At 39.3% G+C, this 20,161-nt stretch overlaps 3 protein-coding genes and 1 non-coding gene across 5 annotated transcripts; 3 read left to right on the forward strand and 1 right to left on the reverse strand.

Annotated features, from left to right (window-relative positions):
- Positions 1 to 3,043: 3,043 nt before the first annotated feature.
- On the reverse strand, positions 3,044 to 3,115 carry Trnae-uuc. The gene has a single exon. It is a non-coding gene; the product is annotated as a tRNA-Glu (tRNA).
- A 1,422-nt stretch (positions 3,116 to 4,537) lies between these two features.
- LOC117305629 (cytochrome P450 4F22-like) lies at positions 4,538 to 9,795 on the forward strand. The gene is made up of 5 exons (XM_033790509.1): positions 4,538 to 4,895; positions 5,898 to 6,147; positions 7,903 to 8,050; positions 8,888 to 9,060; positions 9,664 to 9,795. Exons 2-5 carry the CDS (start codon positions 5,914 to 5,916, stop codon positions 9,793 to 9,795), a joined length of 687 nt encoding a protein of 228 aa, XP_033646400.1. The 5' UTR covers positions 4,538 to 4,895; positions 5,898 to 5,913.
- A 733-nt stretch (positions 9,796 to 10,528) lies between these two features.
- Positions 10,529 to 17,033, forward strand: LOC117305630. Its single transcript, XM_033790510.1, has 5 exons — positions 10,529 to 10,922; positions 12,369 to 12,478; positions 15,193 to 15,450; positions 16,052 to 16,194; positions 16,871 to 17,033. The coding sequence occupies exons 1-5, from the start codon at positions 10,850 to 10,852 to the stop codon at positions 17,031 to 17,033; spliced, it is 747 nt and encodes a 248-aa protein (XP_033646401.1). The 5' UTR covers positions 10,529 to 10,849.
- On the forward strand, positions 15,599 to 19,574 carry LOC117305612. 2 transcript variants are annotated; one of them, XM_033790493.1, is made up of 5 exons: positions 15,599 to 16,194; positions 16,871 to 16,958; positions 17,513 to 17,657; positions 18,201 to 18,424; positions 18,876 to 19,574. In XM_033790493.1, the coding sequence occupies exons 3-5, from the start codon at positions 17,594 to 17,596 to the stop codon at positions 19,086 to 19,088; spliced, it is 501 nt and encodes a 166-aa protein (XP_033646384.1). In that variant the 5' UTR covers positions 15,599 to 16,194; positions 16,871 to 16,958; positions 17,513 to 17,593; the 3' UTR covers positions 19,089 to 19,574. The 2 variants fall into 2 exon arrangements, with proteins under 2 accessions (XP_033646384.1, XP_033646383.1); XM_033790492.1 differs by lacking the exons at positions 15,599 to 16,194; positions 16,871 to 16,958; positions 17,513 to 17,657 and having other exon boundaries at positions 17,781 to 18,424.
- The last annotated feature ends 587 nt before the right edge of the window (positions 19,575 to 20,161 follow it).

Consider the following 20,161-nt stretch of genomic DNA (forward strand, 5'->3'; position numbering starts at 1 on the left):
ATTTTGTTTTGTTACAAACGCTTTTTATAGACCAACTCGTCCGAACCAAGGCAACGTGGTCCTTTAAGTTCAGATGTCACTGCATTTCTGTGTTTTTGTATACGGCTTCCGAAGTTGCGGGTATGGGCCCTATTGCTGTTTTGTGAGCCAGCCGTTTCAACAGATGTTGTTACATTTACTAGTGAGTCCTGAAGGAGTTAAGTTTTTTTCAGGACTCGAATGGGCTTCAAAAATGGGAAAAACCAACACGTCTAGCGAAATAATAGTATCATCTCGAGAAGTATGAACTCGATGCTATAAGTGGGTGACCCTTCTCGAAAACATGGCTGCTTGGTCTCAGGCTTTAGGCTATGCCGTCCATAAGTAATTTTGAAAGTTTTAACTTTTTGACAGAGGCCCTTTAACCAGGCGGACGGTCTACAGCCGATTTCATGAAACGCTATGATTAATCCTATCTCGAGTTAGGATGAATGACTGGTCTTAAAGTATGATTAATCTTAATGTTTACATGTTACAGTACAAGGCTGTGTGATTCGTCCCAAGTCCTATTAATAATAATAATAATATTAAGACATTTATAAAGCGCCTAATGCAAAAGCCTCTAAGCGCATTAAAGAAACAATAAAATAAACAATTAGAGAAAGATACAAGATACAAATAGGCAAATTACAAAAAAGAAGCTTTAAAAAAATGAGTTTTCAACAAGGACTTAAAACATTGTAAAGTATTAGCTTGGCGAATATGCACAGGAAGACTATTCCAAAGAAACGGTGCGGCGTAAGAAAAAGATATGTGGCCATAAAAAATGGAAGAAGCTCTAGTAGCAGAAAGCAATGACTGTTGAGATGATCGTAAAGTCCGAGTAGGGGAATAATGATGAACAAGTTCAGATAAATAAGCAGGAGATTGACATGTTTGAGCCTTGAAAGTTAACAGAAGAATTTTGTAAACTGTTCGAAACTTAACTTAAGATTAATCCTTATTCCTTAAGTAAGGAAGAGTTTGGTGAAATTCGGCTGAACCTCTACAACGGCAGATTGAAAACGGCAATACCTCCATGTTACAGTGTAACAGCTGCCATCCTGAAGGAGATACGCTCTGTTGATGTCACCATACAATCACAATAAAGGTATTTTTCTCGTCACGGTCGGTGAGGCGTGGAAACTACAAACAACTCAAATTCATAAATTATTTATAGTCTGTTATTTCCGTTTCGTTTCAGTTAACTTCGTAGAGCTGGCTGGTGAGTTGGGAGATAAGCCATTTTGAGAAATGGTGGACACACCACTATATAACACTATCAGGTTTAAGAAGAAACTATAAATAAACAGTACACTTGCGGGTACAACCGTGTTGGGTACAACCATGTTGGGTGAGTGTTGGCTCTGAAAAGAGCCGGTTGGGTGTCGACGTTTCGAACAGTATACTCTGATCGTCTTCATGAGAACGAGCTAACACTCACCCTAAGAGATTTACGCGTGGTTGCCCGCAAGTTTACTATTTATTTATAGTTTCTTCCTATATCTCAACACCATGAAAAGCTTCAAACAATTACTCTTAGGTTTGGTTTGTTGAATCTGTCTGTATAGACCCAAACCCAACAGTGCTCTCCTGTGTCATAGTTGCCATCGAACCTCGAAAAGGTTCACAATGCGCGTCTACCATTTCCTCCATTTTGGGGAGTCAATATTCCTTTGTGTACATTTTGGGAGTCAATACTTTGTTTGTTTCATTTCGACTTCCAAAATGGGGACTGGGTATAATATGACTGTTATTGTTCTGATTTATTCATATTAAAAGCACAAGGTAGGCAGCTAAAAAAGAGTAGCTGATCTAACCACAAAATATTGTGTCACATGTAAAAACACTGCACGTTTTTACGTAAGTTGTATAAATTCTTGATTCTTTTTGCATGTTTTGAAAAAACATTGGTTTTCTTTATTATGATGAATAGACGCATACAGAAATAGTAGTTGCTGACTTCGAATAAAATAGTTTTATGTTTAGTTAACTTAGCTTTGTAAAATAATTCATACAAAACTTAATTACAAGCAAATAGACATTCCCACACCGGAAATCGAACCCGGGCCGCGGCGGTGAAAACGCCGGATCCTAATCACTAGACCATTATGGGATAACATGTCTATTTATAATACTTATTTTAACAATATTATATTTTGCAGAATAATTCATACACAAGAATTCATAACTTAATTACAAGCAAAATGCCATTCCCACACCGGGAATTGAACCCAATCCGCGGCGGTGAGAGCGCCGGTGTCGCATGCAATTATGTCCTCTATGCAATACTATCCGGAGGACACTATTGCATATACAACAATGTCCGCCGGTTGGTTTTGTATATGCAATCGTGTCCGCCCGAACACTGCTGCATAATGCGATTGTGTCCGCCCAGACACATTTGCATATGCAGGTGTGTCCGCCCCCGTGCATAACCGTCCTTGCAGTAAACTTAACGCCCTTGGTCGACGGAACACATTCGCCATTTTCGTGACAAGAAGTACACGTCATGAATGACATGGGAAATGTTCGGCCGTTGGGTATTCGCTGCAATCATAAAATACGTCAATATTCATAGACCTTTTCGCAAATACCGGGGCGCGCGCGTAAAGCTTGGAATTAGGTGCATTGTGGTCTAGCTGGTATCCAAATTTGATCCATAAATATCCCACAATGCACCTCATTCAACAGTCTGCGCTTGCGCATTGGTATTTGCGATAAGGTCTATGCTGCATATACTATACGCAGGTTCAGTGCATGCACGCTCGCTAACGCGCGCACATACATGTACAGTCGTGTACATTTCCAACGGACGGTTTTTGCGTAGCTCCGGACACGATTGCATATGCAAAAGTGTCCGGAGCGGACAGTATTGCATGGCGGACACAATTGCATCTGACACCGGATCCTAACCACTAGACCACATGGGATTACATGCTTGTTGTTATACTTATTCAACAATATTATGCTTTGTAAAATAATTCATGAAAGAATGCATAACTCAGTTACAAGCAAAATGAAATTCCCACACCGGGAATCGAACCCGGGCCACGGCGGTGAAAACGCCGGATCCTAACCACTAGACCATATGGGATTACATGCTCTTACTTGTTAATCTATTTATCTAACAATACATTTTTGTTAACTACATACAAAAAAGAATTTATTACTTATTATTAGGCAAAATGAAATTCCCACGCGAGGAATCGAACCCGGGCCACGGCGGTGAAAACGCCGGATCTTAACCCCCTGGTCCGTGTGGGATGTGTGTGAATTCGGAGAAGAACAATATATTTATTTCGGATGAACAGTGCCTAAAAGACTTGTCGAAAATATCTGCAAATTATGTTCTCGAAACGTTGTTCATGTTTTTCGAGGACGGTAATTTGGCAATTTGGCGCTTTATAAATATCTTTTTATTATTTTTATTATTATATTATCATATCGCATCTTGATGTTCTCGTAACAAAAGGGCCATGATTCTTCGTCTGCTTTTTCTTTTCTATTTTTTCAGAATTACAGGCAGAAGTGTCTTATTATATTGTGGACGATTGGACTCTTGCTTTTGTACACAAAATGTCAAATCACTGACTGGGTTATCGATTATTCAATAAACTAATATTTTTGATTAAAAACTATTGATACCAATATCCTCCTTTATGCTTTCTGTATTAAACGCACCTTCCCCAGATTACGTAAACGTCGTTATGATATCAAGCGTTTTATGATTGAATGCTTCATTGATTTGTTATGAGTTTTTAAGTTCCTGTCCCATTAAAAAACCAGTGATATCCGGAAGTCGGCATTTCATTTCCAAAGATTGAAAAGAATTGGAACCTTGAGAGTGAAGTCAGGGGGAAACTACTGCGCACAAAGACTGGGTATGTGGACGATGTGACATGATAATACATCACATGTTTACTAAAGAGCCACAGAGCCTGGACTTCCAGCAGGCACGATTTGTACACAGCCCAATGGAAGAAAACATAAAATCTTATATTTTATGGAGATTGCACTGTTTCATTCTTATCAACTTTTGATATCTTATCAACTTTTGATACAAGAGGCCTATCTCAAAACTGGTCCAGCTGTTACTTTCATAACTTTTGGATTTGTGTTTTTGTTATTAGTGATTTAGGCCTACCAAACGACTACCTACTTCCCCTTGAAAAGTATGTAGGCCTACGTTTTGGAATTCCAAATATTGATATCAGTGATGCGTATAGACCATTATTAAAACAGTTGTTTAAGAAAAGACATGGCTTTATACATTCCATGGCCTTTCATAGCCGGCAAAACACCGCATTGGCAATTAATTGTAAATGTTGCGTCATCATTTCCATTTCCATCAAATAACCAAGAAGTAAGTTTGTATTGCCATCCATTGGATTTACTACCAAACGTATCCCCTTTGAGCCAGAAAGATTGGATCCTCTTACGGCACTCGTGTGAAAGCCGAGGCAATCGGGCGGAAAATCCCGCCTGAAGTGGCTTACAAATTACCCCCGGAGCCTAGGGTCCCGCACCCGCAAGGATCAATGGGGCTCTTTTGAACGTTTGACCCTCAAATACTTGGTTGGTTTTTTGTCTACGGTGGTTTTAAGCGTTACCTCAACAACCCTGGGGGCTTTCGGATACCAGCTGGGGTATAAGCGACTCACAATAAGCCGCTTCTCATTCCTTATAGTTGTCCAAGTGATTTGTGATCGCCACTGCTTGTCTACTTCAAAACGTACCTACAAATACAGACCTGAGGGAACAAACGGACAGTATTAGATAACTTTAATGCCGTAACAATCAGGATTTGTTTTTTAAATATTGATCTGCAGCGGTTGTATTACGTCGAAGGCAAAACTGCTCTGTGTGTGACAAAGGTGAGTTCCGGTATTAGAAACACGTTCGAGTTACTAGCAGTGTTAAGCCTCTACTTCAAAAAGCATATAAGGTCATCCTACCTTTTGTTTTCGCTCTTTCTTCAACCAAGACATCCGAAGAAGACTAGATGATCTATTTTCTAAATTGCCTGAAGGTATATGTGAGGTAGGGAACCAGACAGCCAACCCATCATCCTCACTGCGTGTGACCATTCAATAAAAGTCAACTCACGGGTTGAGTTGTCAAAGTCGCGCCCCAAAAAGTCGCTGACACTTTGGGCAGTGTGATCGGTCAACAATTCTGCCTGCCTATGTCACAAACCCAACCAGGACCATTTTGAACCAACAGAAAACATCCGCAACAGAAAACAGCTGCAATACAATCAGTCATTGACTGGGTATGATATCAAGCCGGAGAGTCTATTCAAAACTTGCCATTAAACACAGTTGCCCAGGAACTGCAAAGACTGGGTGACAATAGAACTGACTTTTAGATAGCCGCATGCTGATTGTCACATATACACCTCCTGCAGATTGTAATAAACTTCCCGCAGAAGCACTTGAACGGTTTTACGCCAACCAACTACTGTAGACCTAAGTACTGATTATTTTTGGAAGGTGCAGATCGTTATAAAGGTAATGTATTTTTAGCCTGCAGTAGGGGCCCTATGTATAAATGTAATAATGATATTACCCCCAGACAGACTTTGTAATGATATTGAGATGTACTTTATTGGGATACACCAAGTACTAAAAATGGTCTTTGACAAATACCAAAGGTGTCCAGCTGTAGATGTCACCAAACTTTTCCTAACTTAGGATTAGTTTTAGGACTTTATAGAACGAGTAAGTTCCTTATCTGAGTACGTTAGAATGCATTGAACCCATCCGAATTACTCGGCGTCCTAACCCGAGATAGGGTTAATCCTAGAGTTTCGTAAAATCAGCTGCAGTGCGTTTAAGTCTAATTCACCATTTCTCTCGCACATTAATCTATGCTAGGTTTTAATCATCGAGAATGGCGCTCCTCAAAGCAGACTTCCTATCGTCAAGTTTCCCATCACTAACCAGGATCGCATCTCTCATGCTGGCAAGCTGGGATAGCATTCTACTGACACTACTTATTGCTACTCTGCTCTTCCTACTCGTCAAGCTCATCCACTTAGTAAGATGGAAACTTCGCTTCCAACATGCTCTACGAGATTTTCCCAAACATCCCAACGGGAGCTGGTTCATGGGAGACATTCCTGAGGTAAAAACTGTTGACAACTAAACATTGTTTGTGTCAAACATATTAATTACAAGCAAAATGAAATTCCCACACGGGAATCGAACCCGGGCCACGGCGGTGAAAACGCCGGACCCTAACCAATAGACCATACGGGATTAAAAACTCTTACTTTTTATTATATAAATCGGGCAACATGAAAACTAATACATAACTTAATATCAAAGCAAAATGAAATTCGCACACCGGGAATCGAGCCCGGGCTAAAGCGGTGAAAACGCCGGATCCTAACCATGGGATCGGATTTTGGTAGTTAAAGACTGGACACCTTTGGGAATTGTCAAAGACCAAACTTCCCACCTGGTGTGTCTCACCATAATGCTTAAAATAACGAACATGTGAAAAATTGAACTCAATTGGTCGTCGAAGATACGAGATAAATAATGGAAGAAAAAAAACACCCTTGTTATACACGAAGTTGTGTGCTTTCAGATGCTTGATTTCGGTACCTAGAAATCTAATTGGTCATCAGATGCATAAAGCATTTTATTATTTAAGAGAGAAATTGCCTCTTCCTCAAAAACTACATTACTTCATCAGAGGGAGCCGTTTCTCGCAATGTGTTATACTATCAACATGCTCTCTCCGTTGCTCGCCGACAAGTAAGTTATTATGCTAATAATTATTTTGAGGATACCAATAGTGTCCAATGCCTTTAAGTTCAAGGCCGCCACTTTATTGTTGATTGTGGAAACTGCCAACATAGGATTTAAAAACCCGTTGCCCCTTCCGCTATACCCTTAGGGTGTTCTGCACCCAATTGCCGAACCCCTTTCATGATGGACGGCTTTATTACTTAATTCAAACACTCTGGCACGACGTTCCCAGCTCCATTTTGGGAGTCTCTAAATCCCTTGGTTGAACAAGTTTTGACAACATTATTTCTCTGGGGACAATGTTTTGTATGATTTTGGATTATTATATTCATTGTTCGAGCAGTGTATTGTCCTACAGCGCTATGCCAATTATAAATCATCTAAAGGCCGTGATGCCAGACACGGGGCAATTCAGTTTACAGGCAACAAGCTCTAGAAAGTCTTTAATAACAAATACATCGTCCACATTTCAATTTTGTCTTCACTTTCCAGGGGATAGCGATTTTAGGTCGATGAAAAACACAAAGTTTTTAAGTTTTACAAAACCTATTGTGTCCTTTACTTGCACTGCAATTTTTCAATGAAGAGGTTTTTGCAATGACTGGAACCAAAACGGGTCAAACGTTCAAATTACGAGAAAAGGTAGACTTATCTTGAAAAGCTTTGTGACGGTTGCCAACAAATCAATGAAATTATGAACTATGAGGTTATCTGTAAACCGCATCATTCAAAACTGTTTTAAAGGTACTGGACACAACCATTGTTAGCATAAAAAGCTTACTTGGTAACGATCAATGGAGAGCGATTGATAGTATACAACATTGTGAGAAACGGCTCCCTCTGAAACAATGTAGTTTTCGAGAAATTCTCACTCAAAAACAAAGGCTCTTATAAATCTGAAAGCACACTAAGTTGTGCAACAAGTGGTTTTTTCCTTCCATTTCTTTCGCAACTTCGATGACCAATATTGAACCCAAATTGACACAGGTTTGTTATGTTTAATACATAATGTTGGAAAATAACAAGTGAGAATACTGGTCTTGGACAATTACCAAACGTGCCAAGTTCCAAGTGCCTTTAAGATGCTCAACTGACTGTATAAATATTTTTATTTCTTCAACAGTACACCAAAGGTCACAATGGGATGGCAAGGGAGTTCCATTTTGACTACGAAGAGGTCGATGACGTCATGCAGTTCTGGCTTGGACCGTTCATGCCCGGTGTGGTAGTCTTCAATCCAGATACAGTCAAGTCTATCGCCAACAAAAATGGTAAAGGAATGATGGTGGTGTTGAAGTGTTGTGGTGTTTGTTGGGGCTGTTTTCCTTGTTTACACTTTCATCCCGTTTTATGGCAAAACAGCTAATCTATGTACTTCCTTTTCTTAAAAGCAGTGGACACTATTGGTAATTACTCAAAATAATTACTAGCATAAAACCTTACTTGGTAAGCGAGTAATGCAGCGAGGTTGATAAAACATTGTGAGAAACGGCTCCCTCTGAAGTAACGTATATTTTTCGAGAAAGAAGAAATTTCTCACGTATTTGATGGCGAGACCTCAGATTAATTAGAGCTTGAGTTCTCGAAATAAAGCATCTGAAAGCACACAACTTCGTGTGACAAGGTTGTTGTTTTTTTTTTTTCTTTTTTCATTATTATTTTGCAACTTCAACGACCGATTGAGGCCAATTTTTCACAGGTTTGTTATTTTATGCATTATGTTTAGATACACCAAGTGAGAAGACTGGTCTTTGACAACTACCAAAAGTGTCCACTGTCTTTAAAATGTAATAGTTTCGAGTTGGAAGGGTCGTGTTTCGCTCGTCCCAAGCGCCTTGTAACCAAAGAGGCTGGGACGGGCAAACGTATCAAGCACGCTAACTGGTCTATCCAGTCCCATCATGCATCACACTCACACTGAACAAGATCTGTGCAAGCTGATTAGCCCATCCCAGCGGTCCTGGATAGACCCTGGCCGCTGGGGCCGAGTGAAGGGTCGAGTTTGCTTTCAACGACACACTCCAGTGAATTGCCTCTTGGTCTCCTCCATTTTGTTAAATTATACAACAATGTAAAACCAGTGTTTTCCGCTTTCTCTCCCTAACCAGAACCAAAGCAAGAGTCCGTGATGAGATTTCTACGAGAGTGGATTGGGGACGGTTTAGTGGCAAGCTCCGGCGAGCATTGGGCCCGGAACCGACGCTTGGTGGCGCCAGCATTTCACTACAGCGGACTCAGACCACACGTATCCATCTTCAGCGAATGCGCTCACACTCTGGTGGTAATTTTGACACTAGTGTTGGTTATTCTTTCCATTTAAGCAGAAAATGCTGCTTGAAATATCCCTGCTCAGCAATAATGGGCAAGGTACCAGTCACAAATTGTAAGTGCGACATGGTATCTTAGCTGGTAACCTAAATTCTGGTAAACATAATTGTGTTTTTGCTTAAAGGCAGTGGACACTATAATGGTAGTTTTTGGGAGAGGTTGATGGTATAAAACATTGTGAGAAACGGATCCCTCTGAAGTGACATATGGTTTTCAAGAGCGAAGTAATTTTCCACGAATTTGATTCCGAGACATCAGATTTAGAATTTGAGGTCTCGAAATCAACCATCGAAACGCACACAACTTCTTATGACAAGGGTGTTCTTTCTTTCATTATTATCTCGCAACTTCGAGGACCAATATTGAGCTCAAATTTTCAAAGGTTTGTTATTTCATGCATAGGTTGAGATACACCAACTAGTGAAAAGACTAGTCTTTGACAATTACTAATAGTGTCCAGTGTCTTTAATAGCTTATTTTTGGCGGCTCTTTATATACTGTATTCCTAATTCGTTTGAGTTCTTATAAACCTGTTTTTGTGTTATCAAACTTCCAGAACAAATGGAAAAAGCTTTGCCAAGGAGAGCAAACTACGGTGAACGTGTACGACCACATGGGCTTGCTGACTCTAGACAACCTGCTTAAATCCATCTACAGCTACGACAGCCACTGCCAAACCAAAGGGTAAGTCAACGAAGGGGTGTCTAAGCCCTTTTCACACGACATCCGTTAAGCGGGGTCCCTTGCTTTAGGTTGAGCAAGGTTGTGAAACTTCACAAATAATTGTGTGTGAAAGACAACAAGGTTTGATTACTGGCGACTGTCCCTGTGAAAACAGGGACCGTCAACAGTAATAAAAAATTGCTGTCCTTTCACACGGCCTAACTGCCAGGTTAAAAGCTGCCCTCTGTCTGTTGTGTGCCAGCATGTGCCTCTGCCAGTGGTAGCAATTTTGACAGAACTCACTATAACCTGAACGTCTGACGTCATTCTTCGAGGCTGGTGAATAACGCCAGAGACCGGCATCAAAAACCGGCGTGGAGTTTGACCTTTGACCTCCCTCATTTCACACACGGTGCGTTCATTTAGCTTCCCTGGGTCTACCCCGCGGTGCTCACAGTCGGACAAGAGACAAAAGAACGACCACTCATCGCTCTCGTAGTGACGTCGTTTACCTGGGGCCAGCCCCCAAGTGACCCACTCCACAACCACGTCAAAAGCTATTCGAACACATCGGGGTAGTCGACCGGGGATGACACAGGGAAGCTAAACGAACGCACCCAATGTGATACGCGACGACAGCAGGCGGCAGTACAGGTGCCCAGTCTAACTATAAGACAGATACTGTAAGGACCATTTATTTCGTGTTGTAGATGTCTCAACTGGGATTTGAACCAACACACTGTAAAAAAAATGGGTAATCGAGTGCTGGGTAAAACTATTCACACATATTTTGGTCATTTTTTTACACATTTATGGGTAAAAATTGCTGTTGGGTAAATGTTAGGCTTCACCAATGTTGGTGAGAAGTTGAGTCATTAAAGTTTGGTAATCTTTACCCAACAAAAGGGTACATAGTGCTTGCTTTAATCGTCATTCTAGATGTTGGGTATAAAATCAGCCATAAGCCCACCAGTTGGTTACTTTGACATGATTGAGGGCGCTAAATAACCAACAATCTGACACAAAATGCATCGAGAATGTCATGTTCGCGCATGCTACTGGAGAACTTGTGAGCAATCATGGCGGAGGTTAACACGCTTGAATACATTCTTCATGAATGGGAGCTCGACGAGCTGTTCAAAACATTCACAGGTAATATTTGGAATACTTCTCACAATGAATTTAATGTAGATGACAAGATCATGGCTCACACACGCTATTATTTAGAAATAACAACGGTAAACTTGGTGCACACTACATAGCGTGTGTGACACAAGTCACTGACACAGTGACAGTACCTCGAGTAGACCTAGCGTGTGTGACACAAGTCACTGACACAGTGACAGTACCTCGAGTAGACCTAGCCCATAGGGATTTAACGTTAAAGATAAAAGTCAAAACAAACCCTTTTTTGCAAATTGGTTGTTGTTAAAAATATGGTATGGCGTTTTTTGCTTGTTTGTTTGGTAGATATTTGGTTCAGTTGTATGTGTGTGTGTGGTTTTTTGTCGGTTTTCATCCTTTTGTTTTTGCTTTTTTGCTTTTAATTTTTTTTTTTACAATTTCCAGCAGACAACTTGCCATAACTCATGTCATGTAAGTTAAGCCTTGCTGTCCAACTTTTGAGCAATGTTAGAGCTACTAACGTTCAACTTTTAGGCAAAAGTCCTAGTTTCTTTCATTAGTTGGGTTATTGTAATATGCGTAATACCCAATGTTTGAGTGGGATATTTCTTCCAATAAAGGTTGGGCATTGTCAACACCCATCATGCCCAACTTTTGAGTAGGGTTCCTGCAATAGTAATACTAGTTGGGCAAAAAACATTGCATGACATGTCATTTATGCAAATTTAAGTTGAATTTTATTTTAAACATGCCAAATTTAGTCATGCCCAACTTTTGAGTAGGGTTCCTGCAAAAGTATTACTGGTTGGGCAAAAAAACATTGCATGGCATCTATTTTATGCAACTTTAAGTTAAACTTTTTAAAGAACTGTCCATGTTTTTACATTTTCTAATGTGTAGTGTCTATTTTTACTTAGCAGTAGATGTGTTGGCACTGGTATAATATATTGGCACTGGTATTCTTGTAGTTTTTGTACATGTACTTGCAGTTTTGCACTGTACATGTAGCATATATTTTACGTTATTTTTACTGGGGCTTTCTGAACATGGGCAGTGACTGTCTTTTGGGACTTAAAAATTGTAGCACCTACCTAGAAAAATGTTAGTCTGGTGCCGCGTCAACATAGTCGTTGAGACTTTGTGTTTTTGAGATAGAATTTTTACCATTTTACAATTTAGGACTTACTAGGCCTTAGGCCTATTGACTGCACTGTTTTATTATAGTTACTAACACTGTATAGCAGTTGTGTGTCATGATCATTTTGCTCAATTTTAAGTTTAAGTGCCTCATACTAAATTAAAACAATTAAATTAAATCACTAGGACATGTTATAGTACACAAAAACATTCAGCTGTTTTCATAACCCCAGCACTTGAGAAAACTCTTCTTAATGTATTTACATTTTTGTAACTAGTAAAACATTCTGAGTAGAAAATTTAGTATCAGTTATGTTTTATTCATTTTTCACACAGATAATGCAATAGATATAGAAGCCTTGGAGCTGTTAAGAGAAGAGGACATTACACCGCTAATTCCAAAAGTTGGGTTGCGAGTTAAGTTCTTGGCAAAGTGGAAAAAGCAAGTGAGTTGTTTGCCTTTTTAGTATTGTAAGAAGAAACTATGTTGTGCTACAAGTGCTTATCTGAAGTCCATGGGGGAATTAAGGGTCTTTTCAATCACCTAAAATACATCCATAGTTTACATTCTGGTGCATCAACATTTGTCATATGTAGACAAGATGGCTGTTTGGCATCATTTTCTCATTTATCGTCATATCGACGTCATATCTTGGCAAAGCATGCAGACATGCAAGAACATACCCAAGGTGAAGAATCAGAAAATGAGCATGGCGCTGGTGGATATGAAGGAATGGACGTGCAAGATAATGAAAGTTTGGATGAAGATCGACAAACATGCAAAGATACCCTTGCTGAAGCAGTTTCTTATTTTGTAGCGAACATGAAAGCAACTGCTATACCATATTCCAATGTGCAACAGATCATATATGAAGTTGAAGGGCTGGTGGAGATCATTGCTAATCATCTACAGCATAAGCTTTCCTCTATTGTGGAAGAGGTTCAAACACAGTTCAAGGAGGCAAATCTCTCAAAATTTGAAACAGTTTTTCAAGAATGTGAGGTTGTAAAAAAAACCTTTGAAGGCCTTCGATCACAGTACCAACAGGACAAATACTTCAAAGATAAGGGATATTTCATCAGCCCAGAGGAAAGGGTGCTGGGTCAGTCATTCACATCACAGAGTGATACCTCAACTGGAGGAGTAAAACAGAAAGTAAAAAATGACAGCTTCCAATATGTTCCCATGAAGAAAACACTCAGGAAACATCTGGAGCAGCCAGGAGTGATGGCTGCAATTCTTCATCAACAACCCTGTGAGGATGGCTTGTTGTTACAGTCCTATCGCGATGGAAGTTACTTTAAGGGTAAATTTTCTGCAAGTGCCGATGTTGTCATCCCTATTCTATTGTATTGTGATGATTATGAAACAGGGAACCCCCTCGGTTCTAAAAAAGGAATAAATAAACTCACTGGCTTTTATATTAGTCTGCTTTGTCTGCCTGCTCAGTTCCAGGCTTCTCTTAGTAACATTTTATTGGCAGCGTGTGCAAAAAGATCTGAAGTTGCCAAATATGGCATTGACAGCATACTATCAGTGATTGTGAAAGACCTGAATGATATCGAAAGACAGGGAATAGAAGTTTCTTGTCAATCCTATTCAGGCTTGGTAAGACCAGTTGTTTTTCAGGTGATAGGTGACAACTTAGGGCTTCATGAAACACTCGGTTTTGTAGGTAGCTTCAGTGCTAACTATCCTTGTCGGTTTTGCAAGGCACCAAAGGAGATCACTAAAAAGCAACTTGTAGAAGATGTGTCACTTTTAAGAGACAAAAACAGCTTTGAAGCGGACCTTGTGTTGGACAATGTCTCAAAGACAGGGATCAAACGGTCTTCTGAACTGAATAAGTTGACTGGCTTCCATGTCACCGACAATCATGTAACTGATGTAATGCATGACTTACTTGAGGGTATTTTCCCACTTGAAATAAAACTTACTCTTGGTGAGCTCATTGATGAAGGATGTTTTACTCTTGAAGAAGTAAACAATCGCATTTCTTCATTTGGCTATGGGTTTGCGGATAAAAAAAGTAAACCAAGTATAATTCAGGATTCAGCACTCAGGAATCCATCAGGTTCAAGTGGTCAGAAGGCTGCACAGACAAGAATCTTAGCTTTGTATCTTCCCTTGATCATTGGTGACTTGGTAGATGAGGAATCTGATGTGTGGGAGATGTTCCTGTTGCTGCTTGACATATATAAAATCGTAGTAGCTCCACGCATTAGCCATGCAGGCGTATACATTTTGAAAGCTTTGATTGCAGACCATCATCGGCTCTTTCTGAGCCTCTTTCAAGACCGTCACCTTATCCCGAAACAGCATTTTTTAATCCACTACCCTCGGGTAATACAACTTCTTGGACCTCTGGAACAGTACTCAAGTATGCGCAAAGAGGGCAAGCACAAACCTTTTAAAAGGTGGGCTAGAGCTTGTAACAATTACAAGAATGTTGCAAAGACAGTCAGTATCAGGCATCAGCAGCAACAAAGCTATACTTTCTTACTGAGGAAGCCATTGAACAGTGAATTAGAAGTAAGGGATCAGATTTCTGTTCTGGTTTCTTCTCTGGATGAAGTGAATGATGTGTGTTCCTTCCTTGGGTGTGGAAAAGATGCTCAAGTCATTTTGTCAGGAAGTGTTTCCATTCAGACATACACATACAAACCAAACTGCATGATTCTGGTTGACTGGACTGCCAAAGAGCCACAATTCTCACAAGTAAAGCATATCATAATAGTTGAGAGCAGTATCTACTTTGTCCTACGGTCATGGCATACCAAGTATTACAACAGGCATAGACACTCTTATGCTGTGGAAGAGTCTGAAAGTGTTTTCATCAAACAGCCCAAAGAACTTCTCGTGTGCAGACCATTCCATGCAACTAAGTGCAGTGGTAAGGACGACTCTTCGTGGTACATCATAACACCATTCAACCTTGTATGATGATACTGTACTGGTATGTTTAATACAGAACCATTATTATTACTTTTTTTCCTCACTAGGAAACATAAAACAGACTACTGTAAGAAGCATGGTTATTCTTTGCTTTTCTATGCTTTTCTTTGAGACAATTCCAATTTCATCTGGCAGAAGGAGTAGTGGTAATTTAGTAAGTAATCATATATTTAATCTAGCCCCTTTTTGTATTTTGTTGTACAGTTTGGACCTCGGGTAACAGCAATACCAATTCAGCTACCAAGGGATATGCTTGACTTTGGACCGGAAACGGCTTCTTTTGATTGTCAGTCAATGCTGAGTTCCAGTTCGGACTTCAGTGAAGTTGCACCTGTGTTAGGCACACCAGTAACAGGGGATGTTTCCAGTGCAGCCTCTTTGTCAGACTCGGACAGTTGGGCTTCTTTTCCATTGTCACAGATGTCACCCCCACCCATGAAAAGACAAAAGAGACTTTTGTTTGTAAGTAAGACGTTTGTTTTTATACTTAATTATCTTTAATTTTTATGCAGATAGAGCTTCTGTTTTTTCATTGTGTGTAGCTCAATGGTTGTTTGCTGATTTTGTTTTTAATAGTTTTACAGCAGCTTTGCTAAAAGATGATTGAGCTTCATGAAGTCGCACAAGAAAAGTGAAGACAAGAAAGGGTTCCCAATTATTGAATAATCACCCTACATCTATGCCGTTGTGTTGGAATTATAAGTATACCAATGGTAGACTTGAACATTGATATTTGCATATTTTGTGTATCCCTTCCTTACCCATAATGTATAAAGAGACATATTACCATCTTTACCACACACAGTTTCCTTAGGACAATGCACAACTTGTATGGGTAAACCCCCCGACATTCTCAGTTTTAAAAAGGTGACCGAATTCCATTGGGAAAACAATAGGGGCCTTGGGAAAGGGACAATTTTGAAATGATATGTATGAAAGCAATTAAGATAAATTTGAAGGACTCCTCACCTTTTTCAGTGTGTACAACGGTTTACCTTGCATACCAATCTGTAAAAGACTATAGCAATTATATCCAATCTTCATATATATCACTGTTCAACAGGATACCAAGAAGATTCTTAGTGAATCTCCAGAAGGAAAGAGTGTCACTCGGAGCATCGAGCAATCTGGATTCTTGACGAAAAAAGTCAGGCATCAACTAGTCAGGATATTAGTGAGCTACTTGATTTCCCATCATGGAAAAAAGTAAGTACATGTCTATAAGGCCATTCGAATATAAAGTTGGATTTTGTTAATGACAACATGGATATGGGAACCTTCACACCAATTTTGTGAAAAAGAGAAACATGTTCAAATGACAAGAATGATGTTCATGATTGATACGTGCTCCAAAAAGGTTTTAAAATAAAAGAAAAGAATATAAATTTATTTGAAAAGTTACAGTGTCATTTGAAAAGTGTTAGATTTACGTAACCAAGAATGACAGAATGGCCTGGAAAGGGATGACAGAAATAACAAAATAAAGTTTTCAAATGCTGCTTAATCAAAATTCTCAACCCAGAGTGTTTTTGGGGCAGTCAAAACTTAAAAACTAATGAGGTTTAAAAGAAATTACATGTTCATGACAGTAAAATAAGTCTTGCATGAGCAAGGCCAGCCAATAAGTCATAAACATGCTTGTTCCTGTTTGTTGAAATGTGCTTGCTGAAATTGTTGTTAATTCATATACCTTCTACAAATTGATGACAAAATGTTTGTCCTTACTATACAATTCCTGAAAACACAGACCAAAATATATGGCAGTGTACTAAGTACTTCATTTTGTTGGTACTATTCCGTTAAATCCTCTCCCATGTCACACTTTATGCTCATTATTATAGAAATGGCTGTGTTTTAAGCAAGTATTTCTTTGATGTTACAGCCCTGGTGCATTTGAAAAGAGTGCTCTGGCTGAGAGTGTGATTGCTGCATTCCCAAGCCTGAAAGACCCTCAAGGAATCACAGGATATGTAAGTATTAATGTTTGCCTTATTGAAGGGCAACCCATCCGAATCAGAGAGGCTTGTACAATTGAATGGCCCTAGTCATCACCACGACTATTAAAGCTTTTATCTGAAGATTGGAAATAGTATGCACACTTGGTTCACTTAGCTTATGAATATTCATATATTCTACATTAAATTTCAATAATTATTAAAATTTTGTGTACATACTTTCATCTTGGAAGGTTATGAGACAATCAACTCCATATGAAGTATGGCAAATTGTGACTGTCCACCACAAATGGGCTTTAAAGTAGGTATAATAATATTGAGGTATGTCCAACAATAGAAAACACAAGATTTAGTCACAAGCGGTGACGTTTTATTTTCTGTCCACCAAGCAACACAAACACACAATGTACAATTTTAAAACTTATTTTCAGGAGTCTTAACTTGCCAAATAATCTAAAACCCAACTTTTTAGCCCATTCCTGGTGGATGGTCACAATTGTCAGTGCATGTGAAAAACAATTAGACCTGTCTGTGTAATTTACATATGCTTTGTCATTGTTTTACTAAAGGAAGCCTTTTACACTAAAGGATCCAAAGGATGCCCTGCAGGTGGTTATCTTGAAGAACACTTGCGTTATGTGAGGAAAAATATGATAAGAAAGGAGGAAGTTGGAGAGCATCAAGGAAGGAAGGAGGAAGTTGGAAAGCATCAAGGTAATTGACCTATTACCCCCCCCCCCAAAAAAAAAAAAAAAAAAAAAAAAAAAACCCATCGACGACAACAACAAAAACTCAAAAACTAATATAAAAAAAATATAACAAAATAACAAAATCCCCAATGCCCCATAAACAAACAAAAACTATGCCACATAAATAGAAAACAAAATTAATTAGAAGGCCCCATGCCCGTGTTACACCACAGATACTAAAGGATTCTTTATCACAGGTCTTGTTTGCATTGCTTGCTTGGAATGTGTAACAACAGCACTCAAGGAAGTTTGTGTTTTAGGGGCTGGACAAAAAAAGGAAAGTGGTATTTCTGATGCACAAGTATCATTGTCATGTCATATAAATAGAGTGTGCTCATAGTTTTCAACTTCACGAGTTGCCTCAGGAGTACCCAACCAACTTGGTTCAGGACATGGAAGCAAGGACAAAATTTAATGAATCGCTATAACAAAGGGACTGAATGGATATTATTTAATATAATTTATCTGGAGGTTATAATAATATTGATGTGTTTGTACTTTTTAACAGTTAATGCAAGTGCAGCAACTCCTGATGAACCCGATGAGAAGCAAGAGACAGCCGAAGATGTACTTGCAAAGGTTCAGTGGCTAAAGGACAACTGTGCACCTACTACCAAAGTCAAAGAGTACATGTCATTGACATCAAAGCACAGGGCAGAATGGGTGAAAGATAGGGAGAGAACTGTTGCAGAAATCTTGGAGGAGTTCCCCAGGCTGCTTGGTATTGGGATGGTAGGTTACTACAAAGTCAAATCATTTCAAACTGTGGTAGTCAATATTCTTCTTTTCTCGAGCTCTTTATTTGTCAAAGCAGTGAGAATAATATTGTCTGCATTACATTTATGGGGTGTGAGAAACTTGGTTAATGATTATTTAGGAGGCTACCATAACAGTCTTGAAACCATCCTGGTAGTGCTGTAGCTATCACTCAGAAGTCCTGGTTAATTCTAATTGTCTTTGCTTCGCACTAGTTAAGTTTTATACATCATTTTCATAACTCTTTTGTGTACTCATAATGCTTTACATACCCTTAAAACCAGTCAGTCCTAGCTAATGCTGACTTTGATTTTCTTTGTTTCTGAAGAGTTTTGCAATATTGGTCAGCATGTAATTTAGCTTTGGGGAAGTCAATGTAGTGCTCCACAACCAACAAGAATGTTTCATTTAATCACTTTTACTTAAGATTGAGCAAGACTTCCAGCTGATGTACCCAAAAGTTGCTGACAGACTGACTGACAAATGGGGCGGCTTGTCGGACTCACTGATAGATTATGCCACACAGATGTTTCCTCTTTGGAAGGATGTGTTAGGTCTTGATGCCAGTACTGATGTAAAGAAACTGACAGAAGGTATTTTTCACATTTTGAGAATGTCGGGTTGTCCGATCATTGCTTAATTCATTGGAAGAGTTGGTAAATTTTCAGAATATAATTTTGAGTGTTCTCAAGACAACCATCCTCCAGATTAATTTGAAGTGGCTGAGGATTTCCAATTAAATGCTGCATTGACGTAATTCCCTTACGTAAATATGATTTCCTTCATTACGGTGATAACTTGGGTAAGACACACAGAATGTAGGCCTTTATCATGCTGAATTCATTTTGGCCATGCGCCATAGTATCCAATAAAAGTAATGATTGCCCATATTTATTTACATATAAAAAGGAACCAAACTATTTGTCCTTTCAGCCTCGGTTTGGTTACATGACTTCAATGGGAGAAATACAAGATGGCCTCACAATGATAAAGGTCTATTGAAGTTGATCCTAATATGGCAAAGTTAAGGCGGTTGATGATTACTGTTTTGGACCATTATCCTAGTGTTGATATAACTTGCTCAAATTTCCATACTCTCTTTTTAACAGATGAGAAGATCAACCTGTCATTCTTGTCATTCCAATGATATTTGATGGCTGCGACAAAAAGAAAACTGGTGGCAGATTTGGGCCAAAGGAAACAATGAAAGCCTTTATTGATGTACAAACTGGTGAGTATTGTCTTGCAAAATGATATTAAAACAAGTATCTCGCATTCCTTTGGCGGATCTAGGGGGAAGGGACTATGTGGCTTTAGGGCTCCCCCCAAAAAAATAAAGTAAAGAAAAAAAAATAAGAAAAAAATGTTGAAAAACAAAACTGCCCTTTAGGGATCACACCTCAGTTAAAGTACCCCCTATGGTGTATCCAGGCACTGCCTCTTCCCAGGTTTATCGTTACTTGGATGTGATCCCTGGCCATAGGGCAGTGTTTGGTTTTATGAATTATTACTGCCATCCAAAAAGAAAGGTTGCTGACAATAAATAGGGAGACCGTAAGCATAGGTCAGTTCCAGTGTCATAGGGAAATCTGTTCCATAGTAGCTTGACCCCCTCCACAATTCTTTTTTTTGGAGGGGGGGGGGGGGGAACAGTTTATTCGAGGGTTCAATTTAGCTGTTCCCCACCAGCATACCAACCCATAGGTGGCAGAT

This window comes from Asterias rubens, unplaced genomic scaffold, assembly GCF_902459465.1.
Source record: "Asterias rubens unplaced genomic scaffold, eAstRub1.3, whole genome shotgun sequence".
Taxonomy (NCBI): Eukaryota; Metazoa; Echinodermata; class Asteroidea; order Forcipulatida; family Asteriidae; genus Asterias; species Asterias rubens.